Raw genomic sequence first — 24812 nt, 5'->3', positions numbered from 1 at the left:
AGGAGATAGCAGATGCTCCAATGACTATTTTGCAATCCTCACTAGATACAAGGGAGGTACTGGAGAAATGCAAACGTGGTTCCATTGTTTAAAAAGGGATCGAAGTAAATGCCAAACAATTATAGGCCAGTTTTACGTCGGTGGTGGGCAAATTATTGGAATCAATCCTGAGAGATAGTATAACCTGTCACTTAGTCAGCATGGATTTGTTAAAGGAAGGTCTTGTCTCTCAAATATGATTGAATTCTTTGAGAACGTACCAAGAAGGGTTGATGAAGGTAGTGTAGTGGATGTTATGTACATGGATTTTAGCAAAGCATTTGACAAAGTCCCACATGGCAGATTGGTCAAGAAAGTGAAAGCCCATGGGATACTGGGAAATGTGGCAAACTGGATAAAAAGTTAGCTTTGTAACAGGAAACAAAGTGTAATGGTCGATGGATGCCCTTGCAAATGGAAAGTTGTTTCAAGTGGTGTTCCACAGAGCTCAGTGTTGGGACACTTACTGTTTGTGTTATATATTAACGATTTGGCCGTGCATGTGGGGAGCACGATTGGGAAATTTGTAGACGACACAAAGATTGGCCACGTGGCCGACCGTGTAGAGGATACCTATAATCTCCAAATTGATATAGATGGGTTGGAGGCGATAAAGTAAGAGGTCATTTATTTAGGGAGATCAAACGGTTGTAGTGAGTACACAATCATTGGGAATACACTAAGAGGGGTAGATGAAGTGAGAGATCTTGGTATACAAGTACACAGGTCCCTAAAGGTGACAGTTCAATTAGACAAGGTTGTAAAGAAAGCATTTGGAATGCTCTCCTTCATTGGCAAAGGTATAGAATATAAAAGAAAGATCTAGGGCGCGTTTCTCCAGCCTCGTTGCGCTCTCGCTAAACGAGACTGGTGAACAGCGGGACAGGGCAAAAAGAGAACTGCGCCAGGCGCCACAGTTGGCGATGCAACCGGCCCTCTCCCATAGGCGAAATCGGGATCTCGCCATCGTGTGCCGAGAAACCAATTATCACTTGAGCCCTATTTCCATACAATTAACGGGTGCGAATCCATATCCAACGGCCTACTGTGATTCATCAGCCTCCTCAGCAAGTGGTCATGCTGGCACCAATTAGTACTCCTTTTGCAAAATGTTAACCAGGGTGGCGCAGTGGTTAGCACTGCTGCCTCATGGCGCTAAGGTCCCAGGTTCGATCCCAGCCCCGGGTCACTATCCGTGTGGAGTTTGCACATTCTCCCAGTGTCTGCGTGGGTCTCACCCCCACAACCCAAAGATATGCAGGGGCGGTGGATTGGCCACGCTAAATTGCCCCTTATATGGAAAAAAAAGAATTGGATACTCTGAATTTATTTTTTTAAATTGAAAAACATGAACCTGGCGGAATGGCTTCTGTGGGGAGCTGAGGATGTAAGTAGCCATCTTTGTTCACAGGCAAATATCCTGGGGGCGCTGGGCTTTCCACTCCAGTGCTCGTGGGGAGTGGGGAACCCCGGCGGGGGTGGGCGATCATCCGTAGGGGTGGGCCGCCATGGGAGGGTGAGGGGGCAAACCGATGTGACACCACTATGCCAACCCCTAGATCATGTGTATCCATTCCTGGGGCAATCTTTGTCCCTACCCATCTGCCCTGCCGACCACCACGGATTCTGGCCATGTGACTGAATGCTATTGCTAATAGGGAATTTGCAATTGTGGCTGTGAGCACTTTACACATCGCAAATGCATTCCTGTGGGTGGGCACGCCATGTAGCATGTGGGAGTCATTGCCCAGCATCCTAGCTTGATGCCTGGACACTGTGTCTAAACCCTGCGGGAGGCAACACCACACATGCAGCAGCCATCATCTGAACACCCAGGGTCTGTGTCACATCACTCCAGGGTGCTGGGAATGTTTCGGCACTGACAGTGGGTCACTGTCTAGGGCAGAGGGGTGATGATAACCCGCAGAGAGCTGAGCGCCAGTGCTCCTAAATTTATGCCATAGTTTGACCCCTGCCTGTCTACTGAGTGCTCGCCCTCGCCCATCACCTGCATGTGGTATGCCGGGGGTGGGGAGAGATGCCTGGAGAGATGCCTGGAGAGATGGGCTAAGGGTTCGGAGCTCTGCCCACATTGCGGAAGAAGGTGACAGAGACTTCATAATGGTTGTGCTCAAGGGTTATGCAATTCCCCACTCTCCCGATAGTGCCCTCCCCGCCTCAGTGCTTGGCCTTCTGAGCTCTACCTCTATATATAGGTGTCTCCCCAGGATGCACATCAGAGTTGGAGGTAGACAGCTGCCTACGTCGTCATGTGGCCTTCGATGCCCCTGGCAGGTGTCCTCTGGGAGCTCTGGGGCAGGAGAGCCCTGGCACACTGTCAGTAACAAATGCACATCCATGCCGCCCTGTCAGTGTGCTGACCCGGGATGCGGCCTCATCAGAGAGGTGGAACTCGGGGGAGTAGGTGGCCACTATCCCCACTCCGAGGGACGGGTCTGGGTTGGCACCCAGCGCCCCCTCATAGGGCCCTGGGGTTCACCTTGGGACGGAAGGGCAGCTGGTTATAGCACCCCTACCTCTGCACCATCTGGCTCTGCCGATGCCTGCGCCATGGTGACTACGCCCTCAGAGATGCTCCTCTGTGATTGGGACATGCTTTGCAGTGCCTCAGCCATGCCCACCTGCGACTGGGACAAGCTCCCCAGCATCTTGGCCGTTCCCATATGAGAGGGGGACATGTCCCACTGAACCTCATCAAGGTCAGCCTGTTACTGGGTGACATCCCCCAGCGAGGCGGACGTTCTGCCGAGTCCCTCAGTCATAGCCGTCACCGACGGCGTGACGCCTTGGACACCTCCATTAATGGTGCTGACATTGTGCACCAGGCTCCCAACTGCGGTCGCCACCCTCGCAGTGTTGCCTCGGTGCAATGCCTTAGCGCAACATCTCCAGCGACTGGAGCCTCTGGGACTCCTCCAATTGGCTATGGATCTGCTGGAGTGTTGCTGACATCCTGACTGCACCCTAAGGTCTACATCAGCTCCGGGTAACCCTGTTCCACAGGCTCAGCATCAGGCTGGGACTCAGATGGGTCCTAGGATCCAGCAGACCGACTGCTGTCTCACCTGGGGGTTCCTGCCTCCACCTGATGTGCATCAGCAGCTGTGTGGTGCTCACCAGATTGTGCCCCATAAGCCTGTCCACTAACATTTCCCACGGAGGTGCGTATATCTGCGCTGGTGGAGGGTGGGGATGACAGCTGTGACGCCTCCATCGTGTCTTCCATGGAGATCCCCTTTGAGTTGCTCTCCTGGGAGGCCGGAGAGGAGGTGGCCCGAGATGGGCCGGCGCCATCGGCAGGAGGACCTGTGGGAGAATGGACATGTGGTCAGTGGGAGGGATGGGTTAGTCAGTAAGGCAATAACAACTCACATTTGACAGGTCCTTCTGGTGGTTCCCAGTGGTTCCTCACTTCTGTGGCTTTTCCCAACATCCACCTCCAGGGCTTGCTCTTTGAAGGAAGTGAGGATTCTTATGTCCGGTATGCCTCTGCCAGTCTGGGCCCACTCCACATGGTTGAGGGAGAGCTTTTCCTGAGAAGACACAGGGCATTGTAAGCCACACATGTGAGGCAGGACGGTGAAGGAAGAGTTGAAGGAAAAGGGGGAGGTGAAGAGAGGGTTAGGGCTACATGGAGAGTTGGGGGAGTGGCTGCTCGCATGGGGGTGGAAAGGTTCGGGGGCGGGGAACTTTGATGTCCACTCACTCATGTTGCCACCACGGTGTAGGTCATTGGCACTGGAGGCCAGTCCTCCTGGTCACACTCCCGGAGTTTACAGCCGCCACCACCTCATCCCAGGCAGCAAGGGGTGCCCTGTGGCTCACCCTCCAGGACCCTCAGGGGGAACAGGACATCTCTCCTGGCCTCCGCTGCATCTAGGGGTTCATAGGTCTGTATCCCTGAATCTTGGGGCCGGTCTTCTCGGCGCCATTGTTGCGAGCTGACTGGGGTTGGCTGAGAAAGTGCTGCTCGACCTTGTTAGCGGGAGCTGGCAAGCGCGGTGCCAGCGAATTGGCCGGTGAGCCTTCATTTGTGGTGAGAAGCCCATGGGACCTCGTTAAGTGGACCAATTAATGTTGAATAGCATTGCCGGCCTTGCTGGACTGAGTGCCGGGAAGCTAGCAGCATTTCCCGCTCACTATCACACTTTGTAATCTTTCCAAAGAAATCTTTCCGGCCCCTAATGTTGGAATTGTATAAAACACTGGTGAGGCCACAACTGGAGTATTGTGTGCAGTTCTGGCCGCCACATTACAGGAAGGATGTAATTGCTCTGGAGAGAGTGCAGAGGAGGTTTACAAGAATGTTGCCAGGGCACAAGAAGAGACTGTCTACGTTGGGGTTATTATTCGTGGAACAAAGTAGGTTCAGGGGTGACTTAATTCATGTGTACAAAATTATGAGAGGAAGAGACATAGTGGACAGGATAAAATTATTTCCCCGGGGGAGAATTCTAGAATTAGGGGACAAAGATACAAGACAAGTGACAGAAGGTGTAGAGGGGACATGTGGAAGAACTTTGTTACGCAGAGGGTAGTGGGAGTCTGGAATTCGCTGCCCGGGTTGGTGGTGGAGGCAGAGACCCTAAACTCTCTTTTTTTGGTAAAACTACCTGGATCTGCACCTTAAGTGCTCTAAGATACAGGGCTATGGACCGGCTGCAGGAAGGTGGGATTAGAAAGGGCACCTGGGTGTCCTTGGGCTAGCATGGACAAGATGGGCTGAATGGCCTCCTTCTGTGCTGTCACTGTTCCATGATTCTATGATGGGCTAAATGTACTGAATGTCTATGTTAATCGAGTGATATTTAACCGTATATCATTTTTGGATTCTAATATTACTCCAATTCCAAGGTTACTGCAGGCCAACTCTATTTAAGATGATATTGTTCCAAAATTTATCTCGGCTATTTTCAACAGCTGTCTGAAGCCCTATCATAAATATTTTGAGAGGTTCAACATTAAAGAAAGTTCTGTTTCTGCATGTAAAAGTGAGAGTTCACAGATCAGCAGTTACAGCAGCATCGTTTATCCAGTAAATAGGAACATAGGACACACTATTCCCAGCTTAGAGGACAAAGTCTTTGTTGATGCCACTTTGTAAACAAATGTCAGTGGCTATGTGAAAGGAGTCAGAGATGATTTTCCTGTCTCCTTTTTGGATGCGTCTGACCTCCACTTGATATCACCCAGTGACATTGTCGCTGGCTGAGAACTGTGTTTTGTGGACACCAAAAACCATGTTAAAATTTAATCAAGAATTTCCCTCGTCTTATTTTTGTTTAATGAAAGATACCTGTCACTTTGGGTAGTGATGACCATTGCTCCTTGTCATATAAGCTGATTTCAAACAAAATGAAACTAACTAACTGAGGTGAGGTGAGATCCCTGTGTCCTTCAATTTTTAAATGCTTTGGTTATTGAATTAACTGTGGTTGGACTTGCTGATTTTTTTCAGAAGCTTGTGAATCTGTGACATATAACTCCCTGGTGTTCAGTTTCTCTCCTATTTGTTCCCTTGATTTAGCATTTGTATAGAATCCAGTTACTCTGCCCCCCTGCCAAATCCACCCCCCCCCCCTCCACCAATTCCGATTACATTTTAATTTCAAATATCCATTCAATTTCCCTTTTAAAGCTACTATTGTTTCCACCAACCTATCAGCTAGAGAATTCCAAATCCTAGCCACTCATTGGAAAATGTAACTGGTCTGATTAGTAAGTTTGCAGACGACACAAAGGTTGGTGGAATCGCGGATAGCGATGAGGACTGTCAGAGGATACAGCAGGATTTAGATCGTTTGGAGACTTGGGCGGAGAGATGGCAGATGGAGTTTAATCCGGACAAATGTGAGGTAATGCATTTTGGAAGGTCTAATGCAGGTAGGGACTATACAGTGAATGGTAGAACCCTCAAGAGTATTGAAAGTCAGAGAGATCTAGGTGTACAGGTCCACAGGTCACTGAAAGGGGCAACACAGGTGGAGAAGGTAGTCAAGAAGGCATACGGCATGCTTGCCTTCATTGCTCGGGGCATTGAGTATAATAATTGGCAAGCCATGTTGCAGCTGTATAGAACCTTAGTTAGGCCACACTTGGAGTATAGTTGCCACACTACCAGAAGGATGTGGCGGCTTTAGAGAGGGTGCAGAATAGATTTACCAGGATGTTGCCTGGTATGGAAGGCATTAGCTATGAGGAGCGGTTGAATAAACTAGATTTGTTCTCACTGGAACGACGGAGGTTCAGAGGCGACCTGATAGAGGTCTACAAAATTATGAGGGGCATAGACAGAGTGGATAGTCAGAGGCTTTTTCCTAGGGTAGAGGGGTCAATTACTAGGGGGCATAGGTTTAAGGTGCGAGAGGAAAGGTTTAGAGGAGATGTACGAGGCAAGTTTTTTACACAGAGGGTAGTGGGTGCCTGGAACTCGCTGCTGGTGGAGGTGGTGGAAGCAGGGACGATAGTGACATTTAAGGGGCATCTTGACAAATACAAGAATAGGATGGGAATAGAGGGATACGGACCCAGGAAGTGTAGAAGATTTTAGTTTAGACGGGCAGCATGGTCGGCACGGGCTTGGAGGGCCGAAGGGCCTGTTCCTGTGCTGTACTTTTCTTTGTTCTTTGTTTGTTCATAAAATAAAACTTTCCCTCATATCGCCTTTAGTTATTTTGTCAATCACCTTAATGTTGTGCCACTCTGATTATTCAGAGAGTTGTGAATGTGTGCAATTCTCTACCACAGAAAGCTGTTGGTGCCAGTTCATTGGATATATTCAAGAGGGAACTGGATGTAGCCCATGGCTAAAGGGATCAAGGGGTATGGAGAGAAAGTGGAATACTGAATTTGGCATAATCAGCCATGATCATATTAATAATAATCACTTATTGTCACAAGTAGGCTTCAATGAAGTTACTGTGAAAAACCCCTAGTCGCCACATTCCGGCACCTGTTCGGGGAGGCTGGTACGGGAATTGAACCCGTGCTGCTGGCTGTGTTCTGCATTACAAGCCAGCGATTTAGCCCACTGTGCTAAACCAGCCCCTGTTGAATGGTGGTGCAGGCTCGAAGGGCCGAATGGCTTACTCCTGCACCTGTTTTCTATGTGACCCTTCAACCATTGGAAACAGTCTCTCTTTACTTGCTCTATTTTGGGACTCAAGGAAATAACTTTTAGTCATTTCAGCTGTAAACACAGAGGGTCATTGTAGACTAAAAAGAAATTAGCACACAAACTGATATCATCAAGTTACGTATGCAGCAGAGTAAGTGGATATAAAAAAAACTTTACAAGAATGTCATAAAATAATCTGTTCTTTTTCAGGAAATCCAAATATCGGAATTCTTAAATATCATGAAAAGTTTTACATATTCTCCTCAAAGGAGGCTGCCAGTTGTTTTTCTCAAAAGCCTGACTGTTACATTGCTATGGCAGCTGAGCATGCTCAGCACTCCGCAGAACTCATTCAGCTCTTGGAACTCCACCAGCAGTTTTCCACAATCACTCCCTACGCACAGGTAGAGCAACTTTAGATGGTACTTCTTAAAGAAAAGTGACAGAAACCACATTGTTTGCATGCCTTTGTGCAGTAGGATCGCAAGTCCAAGAGACAGAAACTAACCGTCATATTGCAGCATTCAGCAAAAGAATAATGAGCAAATCACCCAAAAATATACTTTTTAACTTGTTCAAGGGATGTGGGCATCGCAGGCTGTGCCAGCATTTATTGCCCTTCCCTAATTGCCCTTGAGGGGACAGTTAAGAGTCAACCACATTGCCATGGGTCTGGAGTCACATGTAGGCCAGACCAGGTAAGGTCGACAGATTTGCTTCCCTAAAGGGCATTAATGAACCAGATGTGTTTTTATGACAACAATGGTTTCATGGTCATCACTTGACTTTTAATTCCAGATTTTTATTGAGTTCAAATTTCGCCATCTGCAGTGGTGGGATTTGAACTTTGTCCCCAGAACATTCATCATAGAATCCTGAGAGTGCAAAAGGAGGCCTTTCGGTCCATCAAGTCTGCATCAATTCACTGAAAGAGCACCATACCTATTCCCACCCAACCATTTGGACACTAAGGGACAATTTAGCATGGCCAATCCACCTAATCTGCACATCTTTGGACTATGGGAGGAAACTGGAGCACCCGGAGACAACCCAAACAGACACAGGGAGAAAGTGCAAACTCCACACAGACAGTCATCCAAGGCCAGAATTGAACCTGGGTCCCTGGTGCTGTGAGGCAGCAGTGCTAACCACTGTGCCACCGTGCCGCATTGCTATGGGTCTCGAGATTACTGATCAAGTGACGATAGCATTATGCCACCACCTTCCCTTACTGCCGAGATTCTAGTTAAAAAAGCAGATTTTTGAGGGAGTTAAACGTTTATTTTGACTCCTTCCCCACTTGTTCACTTACCTTCAAAGAACAGGCTGTAAACATTTATGTTTTGGAACAAAGTACTGATGATGATTGTATACACAAAGTAGGAAAATGGAATAATTGAGATGTGCTACACACAATATAGAGGTAATAAGTGACAGAAATGGAAAGAAGTAGAGATGGCGAAGAAAAGGCGAGTGTACGAAATGTGAAGTACTAGAAACATGAAATACAGAGAGAAGACTACGATTTTCTGTTATTTCAGTTTTCTCCTCGTGTCAGTCATGAGACCTTGGTTTTGGAAGTCTGTGAAATTTGAATAATCAGCCATGTCATTCTGGGTCTTAAAACAAATTGAAATAAGTTCCTCAACCGCTGTCTAAAAATGTTCTTACTCTGTAACATTCCATCACCACAGAAAGACTTTTTATAAAATAAATTTAGTGTACCCAATTAATTTTTTCCAATTAAGGGGCAATTTAGCGTAGCCAATCCACCTACCCTGCACATCTTTTTGGGTTGTGGGGGTGAGACCCACGCAAACACGGGGAGAATGTGCAAACTCCACACGGACAGTGACCCAGAGCCAGGATCGAACCTGGGACCTCGGCGCCGTGAAGCAGCAGTGCTAACCACCGAGCCTCCGTGCTGCCCCTCCACAGAAAGACTTGCATTCACACACCGTCTTTCAAGGCATCGTTACGTCCCAAGTTCATGAAGTACAACCGTGACTATACTACAAATGTAACACAGGAAACAGAATAGTGGAAATATTTTTTTAAATTAATAAAACAAACTAGATAATTCATTTTACTTTTATGTACACCTCTGGGCAAAAGTAAAGTATCTGAGGTTGCTATCTGTATTCTCACAAATAAAAGCGGAAAATGTTGGATAAACTCAGCAAGTCTGGCAGCATCTGTGGGGAGAGAAACAGGGCTCGATTCAATGTCTGGTTTTGGGCGCGTTTAGTCAGGTGGCTGTTGGTGGCTATAGCGCCGAGAAATACCCTGCTATTCAATAGCACTTTGCTTTTTTTTGGCCTTGAGGAGGAGTTCTCCGCTGAGGCTGCATTTAAGTCATGTCCTGCTAACGAGCCCAGCAGGAAAGGCTCCTCGCAGATCAGGGCGCCATTTTTGAAGGCTGCTCTGATGTCTTTCCCCATTTCCTCCTCCTCTCCAACCTCCGCGAGGCCACTGGAATATCCCTCCACGTGATAAACCCCCACCCCCCGCCCCCTGGCCAGATCCTGGCAGTGCCAAACTGGCACCTTGTGGTTTGCAGTGCCAGGATGCCACCTTGCCCTGTCCCCGACCACCCAGGGGTTTCTCATAGTCTGGAGAGATTCCCCCTCAAGTACCATTACGTTGGTCCACGTTTGTAGAAACTGGTACTAAACGACACCGTGGCTAGATCTCCCGGGCTGATTTAAATATGCTGATCTGGATAAGGCCCAGTGAGGGCAAGATCCAGATTACGACGTCTCTTGTGATTTCGTTAAATCGTGCGAGATTCAATGGCCTCACGACCTCACGCGACGAGGCTGCTGATTTGTGCCCAGATTAACATTTTGAGTGCAATTGCAGCTGCTTCAGAGCTGACTAAAGGCGTGGATAGTGGGCAACCTTATTTAACTTCTGATTCAGAGAAACTATCATTAAAAATGCAGTGTTCAAGGGCAGCGCTGTGGCACAGTGGTCACTGTTGTCTCACGGCGCCGAGGTCCCAGGTTCGATCCCAGCTCTGGATCACTGCCCGTGTGGAATTTGCACATTCTCCCCGTGGTCGTGTGGGTTTCGCCCCCTCAACCCAAAATTGTGCAAGGTAGGTGGATTGGCCATGCTAAGTTGCCCCTTAATTGGAAATAATGAATTGGGCATTCTAAATTTTTTTTTTTTAAATGCAGTGTTCACATGGAATAATGTGAGATAATCCATTTTGGTAGAAGGAACAGATGTGCAGAGGATTTCTTAAATGGCAAGGAATTAGAAAGTGTAGGGCTGCATGGTGCACAGTGGTTAGCACTGCTGCCTCAAGGCGCCGAGGACCTGGGTTTGATCCCAGCTCCGGGTCACTGTCCCTGTGGAGTTTGCACATTCCCCCCCATGTCTGCTGGCTCTCACGCCCACAACCCAAAAAGATGTACAGAGTAGGTGGATTGGCCACGCTAAATTGCTTCTTAATTGGAAAAAAATAATTGGGTACTCTAAATTTACTTTTTTTAAATTAGAAAGGATAGATGTACAAAACGATCTGGGTTTCCTGGTCCACGAGTCACTGAAGGCTAGCATGCAGATGCAGCAAGCTATTAGAAAGGCTAGTGGAATGTTAACCTTTATCACAAGAGGGTTTGAGTACAGGAGTGGTGAGGTCTTGCTTCAACTGTATAGTTGAAGCACTGTCTGCAGATTTTATCGCTTACCTAAGAAAGTTTATTATTGCCACAGAGGGAGTGCACCAAAAGTTCACCAGACTTGTTCCGGGGATGACAGGACTGTTTTATGAAGAGAGATTGGGCAAACTGGGCCTCGATTTTCTTAGAATTTTGAAGAATGAGGAGTGATCGCACTGAAACCTGCAAAATGCTTAAAGGAATAGACCGGATAGATGCAGGTGATATATTTCCCATGGCTGGGGAGTCTAGAACCAGGGTCACAATATAAGAAGGGGAATGCCGCTAAAGACCGAGATGAGAAGTTTCATCACACAGAGGGTTGTGAATCTTTGGAATTCTCTACCAGAGTATTGTGGAAGCTCAGTCATTGGCTGCAATTTAACGGAAAAGTTTCAAAGCACAGGATTCACCGACCACCCCGCCGCATGTTTTTCAATAGGGGAGGCGGCCCACCAGTGGGATCTACTGGCCCCGCCGTTGTCAATGGGGTTTCCCGTTGACAGCACCCCGTCGTCACCGGGGAACCCATCACTAGTGTGGAACCAGAATTTTCTGCTGATGTGAACAGCTGTTAAATCGTGCCCTTAGAATTTTTTCATCACTGGGGAGCTGAACTCTGAGATCAGGCCACCATTTGCCCCTATCTCCAAGTGAACTTCTGTGTCCCCCACACCCACCAGCCATGGGCAACATCACCCTCCACACACATGGGCATGACTCCATACTCTCTAAGTAAGGACACCATAGGATCACGGGGTTTCCCATCTTCAGGAACCCTCTTCCAGGACCCCACCCTTCATCCCCCACCCGCCTTTCATGGGCATAGCCCCACTCGGGGCCTTACCCATGCCAGCCTGGCATCCGGACATCCTTGCTCTGCCACCTTGGCAGTGCACCTGCTGACTTGGCAATGCCATCTGGACACCAGGTGCGAACCTGGCAATGCCAAGGTTCCCAAATTCCAGGGGGGGGGGGCCATGGGGCCACCCTGCACTAATCCTGGACACCCAGGGGCCTCTGATGACCTGGGGACCCCCCCGGGTGCCATTCCGCCTGGTCCACATTTGTGTGGATCAGTATTGAACGGCGCTGAGCTGCGGCCTCCCTGGGGTAAATAGGTTTAAGGCCTACTTACACATGCGTGACCTGGTCCCGCCCATTCTGGGTAGATTCCTGATTCCGATGCCTTGCAGGATTTGAATAGATGTTGGTAGGCATCGTGCCTTCCGGAAGCCCCGTTAGATCACGCTCACTGTGTATGTTTAAAGCAGGGATCGATAGATTTCTGATTAACAATGTAAAGGGTTATGGGAATACTGGATGTAAAAGACATTGAAATGTCTGGTCAGCTATTAATTGGCGTAGTACGCTGGATGGGCTGAACTGCTGTCTCCTGTTCCTGTGTTCCCTATGTCTGTTACGTCTGTTCTACACTTTGCTAATACTATAAACAATCCTTTGTGATAAACCTGATTGAATTCTTTCTTGCTGTCAATTAAGACTTTGTGTAGCTCTTTCTCCCCCAGAGGAAATGGGGGTACAACATCCCAAACACAAAAGGACACTTATTTCATAAAATTCCACTTGTAAGATTTGGAATCTTTTACCACAAGTAGCTCTAGAAAATGTCAGCACCTGGACTAAAATACCATAGCAAACTCATTGTTACCACAATATGAATGTTATGCTTCTAAAAAAACGACTAATTTTAAACAAAGTTTTAGACTGACAAGAAGGGCGCTATAGTTGAGCTCATTGTCCCAGACCAGGGAAGAAAGTGTTACCACTTCATATTCCTATCTAGTGGCCATGACGGAAGGTGTGCATATTTGGACAGAATTGGGCTTAATTGTGAACAACAGTCGATCGAAGCTCATCATTCACGATCACCCATGGCCATTGAAGAGCTGTCGACAATCTTTCTTCAAACCAGGAGTGAAATTCCAAAATACTTGATTTCATATCATATTTATATTTTCCTTAAACAAATATTTGGGGGAGGCATGGTTGTTGAGGTCTAAATAGGTAATCTCGGGCAGCACGGTGGCGCAGTGGTTAGCACTGGAACTGCGGCGCTGAGGACCAGGTTCGAATCCCGACCCTGGGTCTGGAGTTTGCACTTTCTCCCCGTGTCTGTGTGGGTTTCACCCCCACAACCCAAAAATGCGCAGGATAGGTGGATTGGCCACTTTAAATTGCCCTTAATTGGAAAGAAAATTATTGGGTACTCTAAATTTAAAATAAATAAAGAAATAATCTACTTTATAATTCGGGCATTGCAGAATAAGTCACTTTTCTTCAATTTGTCATCATTCTGCAGTTGGGCTCTTGTCTTTTTCTCCTTTATTTTCTTTGCTTTCTAAATTCCAGTCCGCCAGATGCATGAAACCCATCGTAAAACATGACAGCTGCACCCAAACTGACACTCACATCCTGGAGCCAAACATTGTTAAATCATATGAATGGAATGAGTGGGAGTTGAGAAGGAAAGCAATTAAAATGGTAGGCATGTCTTTTGCTTTAAAATTTCATTTGCAAAAATGTCTTAGTTAACCAACCAAAGCTACTATCAGTTAACACCATCGATATCTATTTGTTTTAGGTCCACCCAGTATAGAGTACACAATGACGTGCTACATTGCACTCACCTGTCACTTTGTTACAGGTGCAGCACAATCCAAATTGTGAATGCTCGTCAGCTGCAAACTGAAACTGACAAAACGTTTTCCACTGTTAGTTCCCTGATCCAAACTGCGGTTAAATTCATTATAGATTTGACTAAACTTTGCTTATTAGCAATGTGATTTTGTGGCCGTACCAGAATATAGAATCATAGAATTTACAGGGCAGAAGGAGGCCATTCAGCCCATCGAGTCTGTACTGGCCTTTGGAAAGAGCACCCTAATTAAGCCCACACCTCCACCCCATCCCCGTAGCAATTTAGCATGGCCAATCCACCTAACTTCGGGACTTGTGAGAGGAACTGGAGCACCCGGAGAAAACCCACGCAGACACGGGGAGAACGTGCAGACTCCGCACAGACAGTGACCCAAGTGTAGCCATCTCAGATGGCCACCTGCAAAGGACCATGGGAATTATGGCCAACCCAGGACTCGGACAGACTCAGATATCTAGACGCGATCGAAACCCCCACTCGTTTGCATTCTAATGGCCCATTTCCCCAAAACAAAAGAACTGTACTCAGGTAACCGATACAGATACAGACTAAGCGGCGCCACTCCCTTTACTCAGGGAGCCCAAACAGCCAAGGTCAATGACCGCTAAGGACACGCCCAACCATCAAGGCACCCGCCCCTTTATTGGCCAAAATCGAAGGCAGTGATCGAAGCCTGTCGAATTATTGGGTCTAAGCTAAGGACCGCCCCAAAGAGCGCGAAACCCCAGAAGGATAAAAAGAGACACAGCCATGTGCTTGGTCTCTCATGGATCCGGCCTATGCCAACCCAAGTGCAGCATAATGACCAGACAGACAAGTTCAAGACCAACGATCGCTAGCAGACGGATGAGCCCAGCAGAAACAAAGCCACTTCTTCCACCCAGCCACGCAAGATCCGGGCAAAGGCCTTGTCCATCTGCATAGAGCCGGTTGCCCTGAAGTTAAGTATAGGTTATTGTAGTTGTTAGGTGTAGTTTAACTTCTAGTGTTTTGTGTTGCATGTCGAAGTAATCCTTGTGTGTAAATAAACCATCTTTGAACTTGAACTGACTAACTGGTTGTGTGGTCCTTTGATCGATATCTGGTAAAGCCTTGTGGTGGCATCATTTGATACCTGGCGACTCTAAAGAGCATCATTATTAATTGGCAACATTACTCCGGTGCCGATTGGCAACATTATTGGCGACATCTGACGGGACTCTAATTAGAAGTGAGTTTGTCACTTTGAGAGAACCCACAAACTTTGAAATCCAATTGCGTAAAAACGAAAGAACCACAAGTGCAAGCCCACATCGACCAAATCACCAAATTTCGGAAGTGTGTACTAACCTGCATGCGTACTAACGGGGATATAAGGTAAACTTGTTAGATTGTGTCAAAACTATTGAGGGAATTGTGAACCGGAAAATTGCTTAGGCCATACCCGCAGTTCAAATCGCCGCCTTATCCCCCTGTCCCAAATTAACGATAGGAAACCGAGATTAACGGTAGAAAAAGAGATATTAGATGCAATGGCCACAAAAGCAATGGAACGTTTAATGAACCCACAGGAACCCGAGGTTGCAGCGACCAACAGAACAGAGCAGTGCCCCATATGGGAAGAAGAGTTGAGGAAGTATTTAATGGGGAAAGGATGGCCCCTTTGGTATGATCTTTGTTCAAATGAAGAGTCAGGTCCAGGAACCATAGGACAAACTTGATGGGACAACCTAGAGGTGCATAAGAAAAATGCAGCGAAAGTGCGAAAGCTGATGGCAATAGTGTCCTGTTTGGCACAGTTGCGAGGCACAGAGGAGGTCGTGAAGACGCTCCACAGGCAGCTAGTTGAGAAAGAAGAGAAGAATGAGGGAAACAATAGTGAAAGTGAAAAGATTATTGAGCAACTCCGGGATCCATTGGCAGCTAAAGATAAAGAGATGGCTGATGTCAAACGGGCACACCAATCTTGTTTAGTTCACCTTAGCAGCTTTCAGACCCAGCACAATAAAGCCTACCAAGAAACACAGCGCGCAGTCTTGGTACAAGAAGAGACAGAACAGCAGGTAGCACAGTTAATGAGACAATATGCGGATTTAAAGGCAGCTTTACGAGCGCTCCATAGCTCCACTACAGAACAAAGACAGAGCACAGTAGACCACACGAAATGTAGACAACAAATAGAGAAGTTGCAGTCACTGCTTTCAGTGTAAAATGGATTTAGGTATACTTTTGGACAAAATTTAGATGAGGAAGGTGCCCCTAATTGGCAAGAACTAAATGAAACCGCCCAGAGATATGTGGAGAACACACAAAATCACAATAGAACCCCCCATGCCCCGAAAAGGAAAGCACCCACACCACCGACTGCACAGGCAGCACGCACCCCCATGAATTCGGTCACCACACAACTCAAGTGATCGGATCGGGAGGAACCCGATTGCGTTTACACCACCGCATTATCCATCACCCATTTGAGAGATGCCTGCGCTAAAATTGATCCATTCGAACCCACCGCAGACCCGCATTATTTATTTGAGAGAGTACGCCAGCAAAAGGTTATGTACGGTCTCGACGAAAGGGAGGAAGCTAAACTTATAGTAATAAGCCTTGACCAGTCTGTCAGCTCAGCTTTGCCAGAACCCCAGAATGGAGGAGGAGGAACCCTACAGGAGATGAAAACGGCCATTTTAGATGCGATCGGGTACAACAAGGGAGACCCAGTAGATGGTTTAAACCATTGTAGGCAAAAGAAGGGAGAGCATCCGACCGCATTTGCAGATCGCCTTTGGATCCATTTTAAGACCGTATTTGGGGATTTGAACCGCACACACTTAAATGAGGATGACACCACTAAATGGTCCTGCACTTTAGTCTCCCGCGCCACAGAAGCAGGTCAAAAGGCTTGTATAAATTACAACCCCGCAGGCTCCACACACAATGAAGTGTAGGTATTAAAGCGACTCTCCAGAGCTTGGGAATAATCCCTACACAGGAAGGCAGATCAGGAACAGGTAGAAGCAAATATGCACCCAGTCAGGACTAACCAGGACCCAGCATGGATAAATGAGGGTAGACATGAAGGACAGCACCCCAGAGTACAGGCACCATGAGGTTGCTATAATTGTGGACACATGGGACATTATACCCGCGAATGCCGACAAAACCCCACGAACCAGCAACACCACCAACAACCAGGCCCCCCACCGAGGAACAATGTTAGGCCCATACATAATGTTAGCGCCCCTTCAGATAATTCAGCAATCAACACCACGGATTGACGGTGTTCGGACTCCCCAACTTAGGTCTGCGACACACTCTGGGACAAATCAGGCAGACCAGTGGTCACAGGCACAGTCCAGGGACATCCAGTAGAATTTCTTTGGGACACACAAGGGTCCTGCACCACCTTTAAACTCCTCCACAATGTTCCAGCGTGACAAATGGCCCACCACAGACACCATCACCCTTAGTGGATTTACCGGACACATACAACAGGGATACATCACAGCCCCCGTAGATATTCAGATAGGAACCATAAGCACCAGACACCCCGTTGTTTTAGTCAACTTGCCCCAAACAGCCGACCACATTCTAGGAACCGATTTTATGAGCTCCCACAACCTTTGCTTTGATTCCATGAATAGATGTGTATGGAAAATGGCCAAAGCAGCGAGCGCCCCCGCTACGCTCACAGTAGGGGACAATGAACATAGGATTTGCTCAGTAGGAGACTATTTGTTTGATCCGCAGACAATTAGTACAGACCAGACAATTAGAGGGGTCCTCAGAAAACATAAAGCTTCCTTCACCCAATACAAACACGATTGTGGGAAGATCCCAGGAATGGTCACAATTGCAGGTCCCGATTCTAAGCCACAGAAGCAATACGGTTTCCCACAGCAAGCCGAGGTTGAGATTTCAAAAGTCATCAATAGTTTATTAGATCAAGGAGTAATTCGGCCGGTAGCCTCAACAAATAATGCCCCAATTTGACCCGTGAAAAAACCCGATGGTTCTTGGCGACTGACAATCGACTACCGAGAACTTAACAAGGTCACCCCTTTAGCAGCCCCCCACCGTTGCCAGGAGTCCCGAGACCATGCAGGGAGTACAGGCAAAGTACTTCACAGTGCTGGACATTAGCAATGGCTTTTGGTCCATCCCGCTAGACATGACCTGTCAATATAAGTTCGCATTCACATTTCAAGGGCAGCAGTATACGTGGACATGCCTCCCGCAAGGATTCCACAACTCCCCCTCCATTTTCCACCGACAATTGGCCAACGGACCTTCCATATTTTCCCGCCCCGAATGCCTTATACAGTATGTAGATGACTTACTCCTACAGACAGACACAAAGGAAGAGCACGTAAAGCTTCTTTTGGAATTACTCAGTCTTTTGCAATCCATTGCATGCAAGGTCAACCCCACAAAGCCCATATCTTAAAAGAAAAGGTTCTTTACCTAGGCACCATTATCACCCACGGGAAGCAAGAGATCGAACAGAAGCGAATTGAGTCAATAGTTAAATTGCCCCTGCCCCACAATGTCACTGCACGCCAGTCATTCTTAGGATTAGTTGGATATTGTAGGAACCATATACATGGTTTTGCCACAAAAGCAGCCCCACTCTCAGACCTCCTTAAAAAGAACGCCCCATGGGAATGGCTTCCTCAGCACACAGATGCCATCGATGAATTAAAACGCGCCCTAGGCATAGCCCCCACTTTGCAAGTTCCAGACCCACACTCTCCCTCTGCCATACAAGTAGCAACCACCGACCGAACCCTATCAGCAGTACTCCTACAGGAAAGACATGACCGCTTAGGACCCGTAGCCTATGCCTCATGAATTTTGGATCCCGTAGAGCAAGGATTTACAGCCTGCGAACGGCACTTGCTTGCAGTCTTTTGGGCAGTACAGTATTTTGCATACATCACAGGCCTTAACCCAGTAACGTTTTTAACCGAGCACACCCCAACGCAGCTATTGTTAGATGGTAGATTAAAGGACGGTTCAGTCAGCCAGATCAGAGCAGCTCGTTGCACACTGTTGTTACAAGGAAGGGACATTACAGTCAAACTTCAAAGACCCACACATTTCTAGCAGGGACCCCACATGAGTGCCAGATCATAGCAGCCCAACACCATACAGGACCCTTTATTCCAAAGTCACTGCACACACGAGCAGGCAGTAAAACACAGAATCCACAAACCACGGACAACGCCTTAAAGATTTATGTAGACGGTTCCTCCATGAAAGAAAATGGAAAGAGAATAACTGGCCATGGAATTTATGTAGAAGACGCACTTGGACGCACATTAGAAGAAATATCTTTAAAACTACCCGGCCACCTAGGATCACAACGAGCAGAACTAGCAGCCATAGCATATGTAGTGCAGCACCCCGATTCCTTTCCAACCCCCGCAGACATACATTCGGACAGTTTATATGTGTGCAATAGCTTGACAGAATTCCTGCCCCTGTGGGAATCTCGAGGATTCGTACCTGCTGATGGTAAACCCTTACCCTCAGCCCCATTGTTGAAACACATTCTTAGGACAGCTAAAGACCGCGCATATGGTATTATTAAAGTGAGAAGCCATCATCGTTCCTCCCCACCCAGTAATGTAAAGGCAGATGCCTTAGCTAAGTCAGGATCATGCCACAGTCACTTTTGGCAACCCCCCCCGAAAGTGAACTGATACATGGAGTCCAGGTTTCTCAGACCAATATCGAGGATCTATCCCAGGCCCCAAAAGACAGATGACACTCTCAAACAAGTTTTAGACGGTAACTTCCCAGCCCCCTACGACAAATGCAAGGGCTCACTGACGGTACAGGACGGTATAGTTTTGAAAAATGGAATTTATGTGGTCCCCACCCAGGACAGAAACCAGATAATTTACCAGTTTCATGACGGACACGGACATCAGGGGATAGACAATACCATTGCCCATTTAAGACCTTTGTGCTGCTGGCCCGATTTAAAATCCGATGTGACACATTATGTTGAGAATTGCTTAATCTGTGCACAGAACAACCCTGAAAGGTACTCCAAGAAGGGACAATTGAGACACACCCGACCTGTTAATGGCCCTTGGACAAATTTGCAACTCGACTACATTGGCCCCCTCCCCCCTTGCAGAAATGGTTTCAAATACGTATTAGTGGTAATCAATACCTTTACAAAATGGGTAGAAGCATTTCCCTCATGGACAAACACTGCAAAGGCCACAGATAAGATTTTGACCCAACTGATGTTTACCCGCTGGGGACTCCCCCGCAGCATTGAGTCAGACCAAGGTTCCCATTTCTCCGGCAGAGTCACGCAGAATGTTTTACCGATTTTTGGAATCAGGCAAAAATTCCACATAGCGTATCACCCCCAATCCAGCGGCATTGTTGAGAGAATGAATCGCACTTTAAAAGCAACCATCAGAAAAATAGTGCAACAAAATAACACCACATGGGACACCGTTCTCCCATTCGCCCTTATGATTATTCAGAACACAGTATCCAGTTGCATAGTTTCAACCCCCACACTGTCATGACCGGACGACCCATGAAAGGAATTGAATATTTATTAGGTCTCGATTTGGCAAGCCCCACAGTCACCGCCCAAACCCATGAAAAAGCGGACCAACAAGTCACAGACAATATTAAAGCAGCACAGCTCGCTGCAGCTGTCTGACGAGGCGCTAGAAGGAAGCAGAGTAAAGCCTGCTTTGACAAAACCGTCCACCGCGTAGAGTACACTGTCGGTCATCAAGTAATGGTTTCCCTTTACAATCCCAGTTCTTTCCTCTCCCCCAAATCTGCAGGACCCTACTCCATTTCGGACAAAGTAAGCCCCTCAGTATACAAGATAATGTACCCCAAATGGTAAAACTGATTGGTTCCGCATCAACCAGCTTAAAGTCTATGGAACCCAATGTAGCTACTCCCACCACATAACCCTAGCAATAGCAGACGATTCCACCCCACCCATCAACAACCTAGTCCAACCCTCCCCAGCCCTGACAGCATGTCCACGCCCACAGATCCGACCTTGTCTCCGCCCACAGGTACGACCTTCCACCTTGAGCTTGACTCCGACGACAGCGCCAGCCTCCCCGAATTGACCATGATCACTGACCACTGGTACAACCTCCCCGGCCCCAGTCACTCCAGCCCTCGGTACCACGACCAAGACATGTTTGGCCTCCTATACCCCTTCCACAGCCAGAGCCACCGCCAGACAATAGTGACTTGCCCTTCACTGCCACCGCCCCTGCGCCTCATGACAAACTAACCCCTTTTTGGCACCGTGACAACTCTTGTAGACTGGTAAGACGTGACGATTCGGATTCCACGACGGCCCACACGGCCACAGCACAAAATCGGCAGACACGAGTCTGGCAACCGGGAGATGGTGATGATTCAGATTCTGACTCTGGTTATGGTAATCATTTTACAACGCTTTTTGATACTGAACCCTGAGGTGTCCAGATGATGAGAAAAAGAGACCGCATAAGAATTACAGTGTACTACTTTCTGATGGAGTCTGCCCGCCTTTTTATTTTCCTTCTTTCTTCTTGTTACATTGTTTTAATTAATGTCGGCCTGACACCCAATTTCTTGATACAGTTATAGTTAGTCTTCCAACGCTATTTACTGACCTATGGCCGTTAAAGGAACAATTGTTGGATCTCACATGTGTTACAAATTCTTTCCGCTCATTTAGGTCACCCAGGTGGGGAATAACGGCACTAATCCCCGTCCTGCCTGAGGACCTCAAATGCATCCGGTCAGTTAAGCTCGGGTAGTGGAGCAACGGCACTGATCACCGCCTACCCGGGGATTCCACCCATTCTTGCCCTGCCGCGGCCCACACGCACCTCATGTTCCCATCATTTTGTGTACTCTGGGTTGGTTCTTTACACTTTTCACTATCTTTGGAAGGTCTTAGTTTTCCCTTCTCTACTCTTTTATTGTGGTTTAAAGAATGCCCTTTGCCACAGTCTGTGCACTCATCCCTTTACCTTCCACGGCCCTCTGGTCATTCCCCACCTGCTATTTACACGTTTGACACACTTGGTTGCCACGTATGCTGCTACACGCGAACTACCTCTGGACCCTGGATGACAAAACTCTTTAAAACTGGCCGCCCTAAAATTCGGCTAGTTAAGATGAGCCTCAGCCATCACTGGTTGCAATAAAGGAAAGACTGGACGGAGAAATTGTCCGCCCACACCCAGCATCGACCACCAGCTGCGAGAATCTCTGCACTTCCAAAGAAATTTGGTTTTGGCAATGTCTTGTCTCAAAATGTTATTTCAAAAAAAAAAAATGAGGGAGTCACACGTGGTAACGATTCTAATGGGTACTTGAAGTTAAGGAGAGAAAGACAAATAAACGAGTTATTAACCGAAGATAACAGATATTATGCTTGCACCCCCAGGAATATATGGAAAACGGATGACAGAAGACAAGATGAAGAGAGGACTGATGACCTACATTGTGATCATCGCTGGACTCCTACAAGCCTCTGTACCACACACCTCACTAGCCCCGAACATTACCACACAACATGACACCCCTAGCCCGGAGACCACACCACACATAGAGATAGCCACTGAAACCCCCACTTGGTGCGAAAACATTGCCAAATGGTACCCCCTTTCATACACAGTAGAGGTCCTTCTGGTAATTGCAATAATCTGCAGTGTCATCCAGACACTTGGACTCCGCAGATGGCGAAAAAGAGCCTCCCGCTCCCTGACATATACACTCTGAGCCCCCTTCTTTGGAATTCACCCAATTCAACAAACGCTGTATTCGCTGAGAAAAACCTAGACCATATACCTCTGTAACTTTGATTGATTAAGTAGGAATGTGATGCTGCTGTTCAGCATCAAGAGGACGGGATGTAGCCATCTCAGATGGCCACCTGCAAAGGACCATGGGAATTATGACCAACCCAGGACTCGGATAGACTCAGAGCTTGTGTATGTATTTGCAACCCAGATAGCTAGACGCGATGGAAACCCCCGCTCGTTTGGATTCTAATGGCCCATTTCCCCAGAACAAAAGAACTGTACTCGGGTAACCAATACAGACTAAGCGGCGCCACTCCCTTTACTCAGGAAGCCCAAACAGCCAAGGTCAATGACCGCTAAGGACATGCCCAGCCATCAAGGCACCCTCCCCTTTATTGGCCAAAATCGAAGGCAGTGATCGAAGCCTGTCGAATTATTGGGTCCAAGTTAAGGACCGCCCCGAAAAGCGCGAAATCCCAGAGGGATAAGAAGAGACACAGCCATGTGCTCGGTCTCTATTGGATCTGGCCTATGCCAACCCAAGTGCAGCATAACGACCAGACAGACAAGTTCAAGACCAACGATCGCTACCCGGCGGATGAGCCCAGCAGAAACAAAGCCACTTCTTCCACCCAGCCACGCAAGATCCGGGCAGAGGCCTTGTCCATCTGCATAGAGCCGGTTGCCCTGAAGTTAAGTATAGGTTATTGTAGTTGTTAGGTGTAGTTTAACTTCTAGTGTTTTGTGTTGCATGTCGAAGTAATCCTTGTGTGTAAATAAACCATCTTTGAACTTGAACTGACTAACTGGTTGTGTGGTCCTTTGATCGATATCTGGTAAAGCCTTATGGTGGTATCATTTGATACCTGGCGACTCTAAAGAGCATCATTATTAATTGGCAACATTACTCCTGTGTCGATTGGCAACACAAGCCGGAATCGAACCTGGGACCCTGGAGCTGTGAAGCAACAGTGCTAACCATTGTGCTACTGTGCCACCCTAGCATAGATTGTGATTATAGATTGCGCATTATATACTGAAACACTCCTGTCTTTATAAAATAGCATAATCACCTGTCTGGTGCAACACCATGGGAGAGCCATCAATATGTCTAATGTATTAAAGTTTTGCCTGTGGTGTGTACCATGTGTAAATGTCCATGTTACTAACTACAGCATCTATCCTGTCATTCCGGCCTCAGGTGACTGTGTTGCGTTTGCACTTTCCCCAGTGTCTGCGTGGGTTTCCTCCCGGGTGCTCCGGTTTCCTCCCACAATCCAAAGATGTGTAGGTTAGGTGGATTGGCTGTGCGAATTTGCCCTTAGTGTCCAAAAGTGTTAGGTGGAGTTACTTGGTTACAGGGATAGGGTAGAGGTGTGGGCTTGAGTAGGGTGCTCCTTCCAAAGGCCGGTGCAGACTCGATGAGCCGAATGGCCTCCTGCATTGTATATTCTATGATTCTGTCATTCTGTTTTGTAACCGCCCAACTGTTATGAAACAATTTACCTTCTGCCTTACCAGGAGCAGTGACACACATTAATACAACCGGACATAGTTAAATTACTTACAACTGATTGGCTCAAATTTTATGTTTATTTGATATTTACCCGAACTCAATAGATAAGCATCATTGGAATCAGCAAGAATTGACATAGTCGGGAGACAAGTGTTGTCTCCACATGAAATACTATGAACAAAAATTGTGACTGGCACTAAATGTATTTAGGCTACCGAATAATGGCATTTTATATTCTCCAATTTCTCCAGGCAAACCTGCGGCAGAAGGTCACACACTATATGCAGACAAACCTGAGCCACATGAGAAGAGACAATACCTCCCAAGTCTACCTGCCAAAGAACAAGTCAATACAAACTAAACGAGATAACTCCAGCAATGTGCCCAAACCACAAGTCTACTATGCTGGCTTGCGTGGAGGAAAGGTTGCAGACCGTACACACATGATCAAATACAACTTAACAAGATCAGTAGATGAAACATAAAACCGAACCTCCCTTCTGTAAAAAAGAAGCTTGATTAATCAATCAAACTACATTTCTATCCTGGCTACAACTGTCAAATTTAGTATTAAACTATGACGATGTTCCCACAATCTTTTTTTTTAGAAAATGCAATGGTTGGAGGTGATACATTTAGCAGCTATAATCCTACGTTAATTCTTATTGTTCTGCAGACATTTTAGGATGATATCATTACATGCATGAGCACAAATTTGAGGTTTTCAATAAAACTGATTAAACTAGTTGATGTTGAAGATGTCAACCACCGCCTGGATGTAATGAATTCCAGCATACAGCAAAGCCACTTGAGCACCTTTAGAATTACTGGAGCCTAGGGCAGCATGGTGGTGCAGTGGTTAGCACTGCTGCCTCACAGCGCCAGGGCCCCAGGTTCGATCCCGGCGCTGGGTCACTGTCCGTGTGGAGTTTGCACGTTCTCCCTGTGTCTGCGTGGGTCTCACCCCCACAACCCAAAAGATGTGCAGGGT

The 24812-nt window shown here is 47.3% G+C and overlaps 1 protein-coding gene across 4 annotated transcripts in view; it reads left to right on the top strand.

Annotated features, from left to right (window-relative positions):
- The window catches only part of cfap206 (cilia and flagella associated protein 206), a 78006-nt gene extending 53440 nt beyond the window's left edge, over positions 1-24566 (top strand). For 3 of the 4 annotated variants that reach the window (XM_072499794.1, XM_072499791.1, XM_072499792.1), the window contains 3 exons: positions 7388-7581; positions 13219-13350; positions 24073-24566. In XM_072499794.1, coding sequence (XP_072355895.1) covers positions 7388-7581; positions 13219-13350; positions 24073-24306 — 560 coding nt within the window. In that variant the 3' untranslated portion in view covers positions 24307-24566. The remainder of the gene's footprint in view (positions 1-7387; positions 7582-13218; positions 13351-24072) is intronic. The other variant, XM_072499793.1, reaches the window with a different exon arrangement.
- Positions 24567-24812: the final 246 nt, after the last annotated feature.

Source organism: Scyliorhinus torazame, chromosome 4, assembly GCF_047496885.1.
Source record: "Scyliorhinus torazame isolate Kashiwa2021f chromosome 4, sScyTor2.1, whole genome shotgun sequence".
In the NCBI taxonomy this organism is placed as follows: Eukaryota; Metazoa; Chordata; class Chondrichthyes; order Carcharhiniformes; family Scyliorhinidae; genus Scyliorhinus; species Scyliorhinus torazame.
Note: the sequence above shows the minus strand (reverse complement) of the source record. Positions and strands in the feature narration are given on the sequence as shown.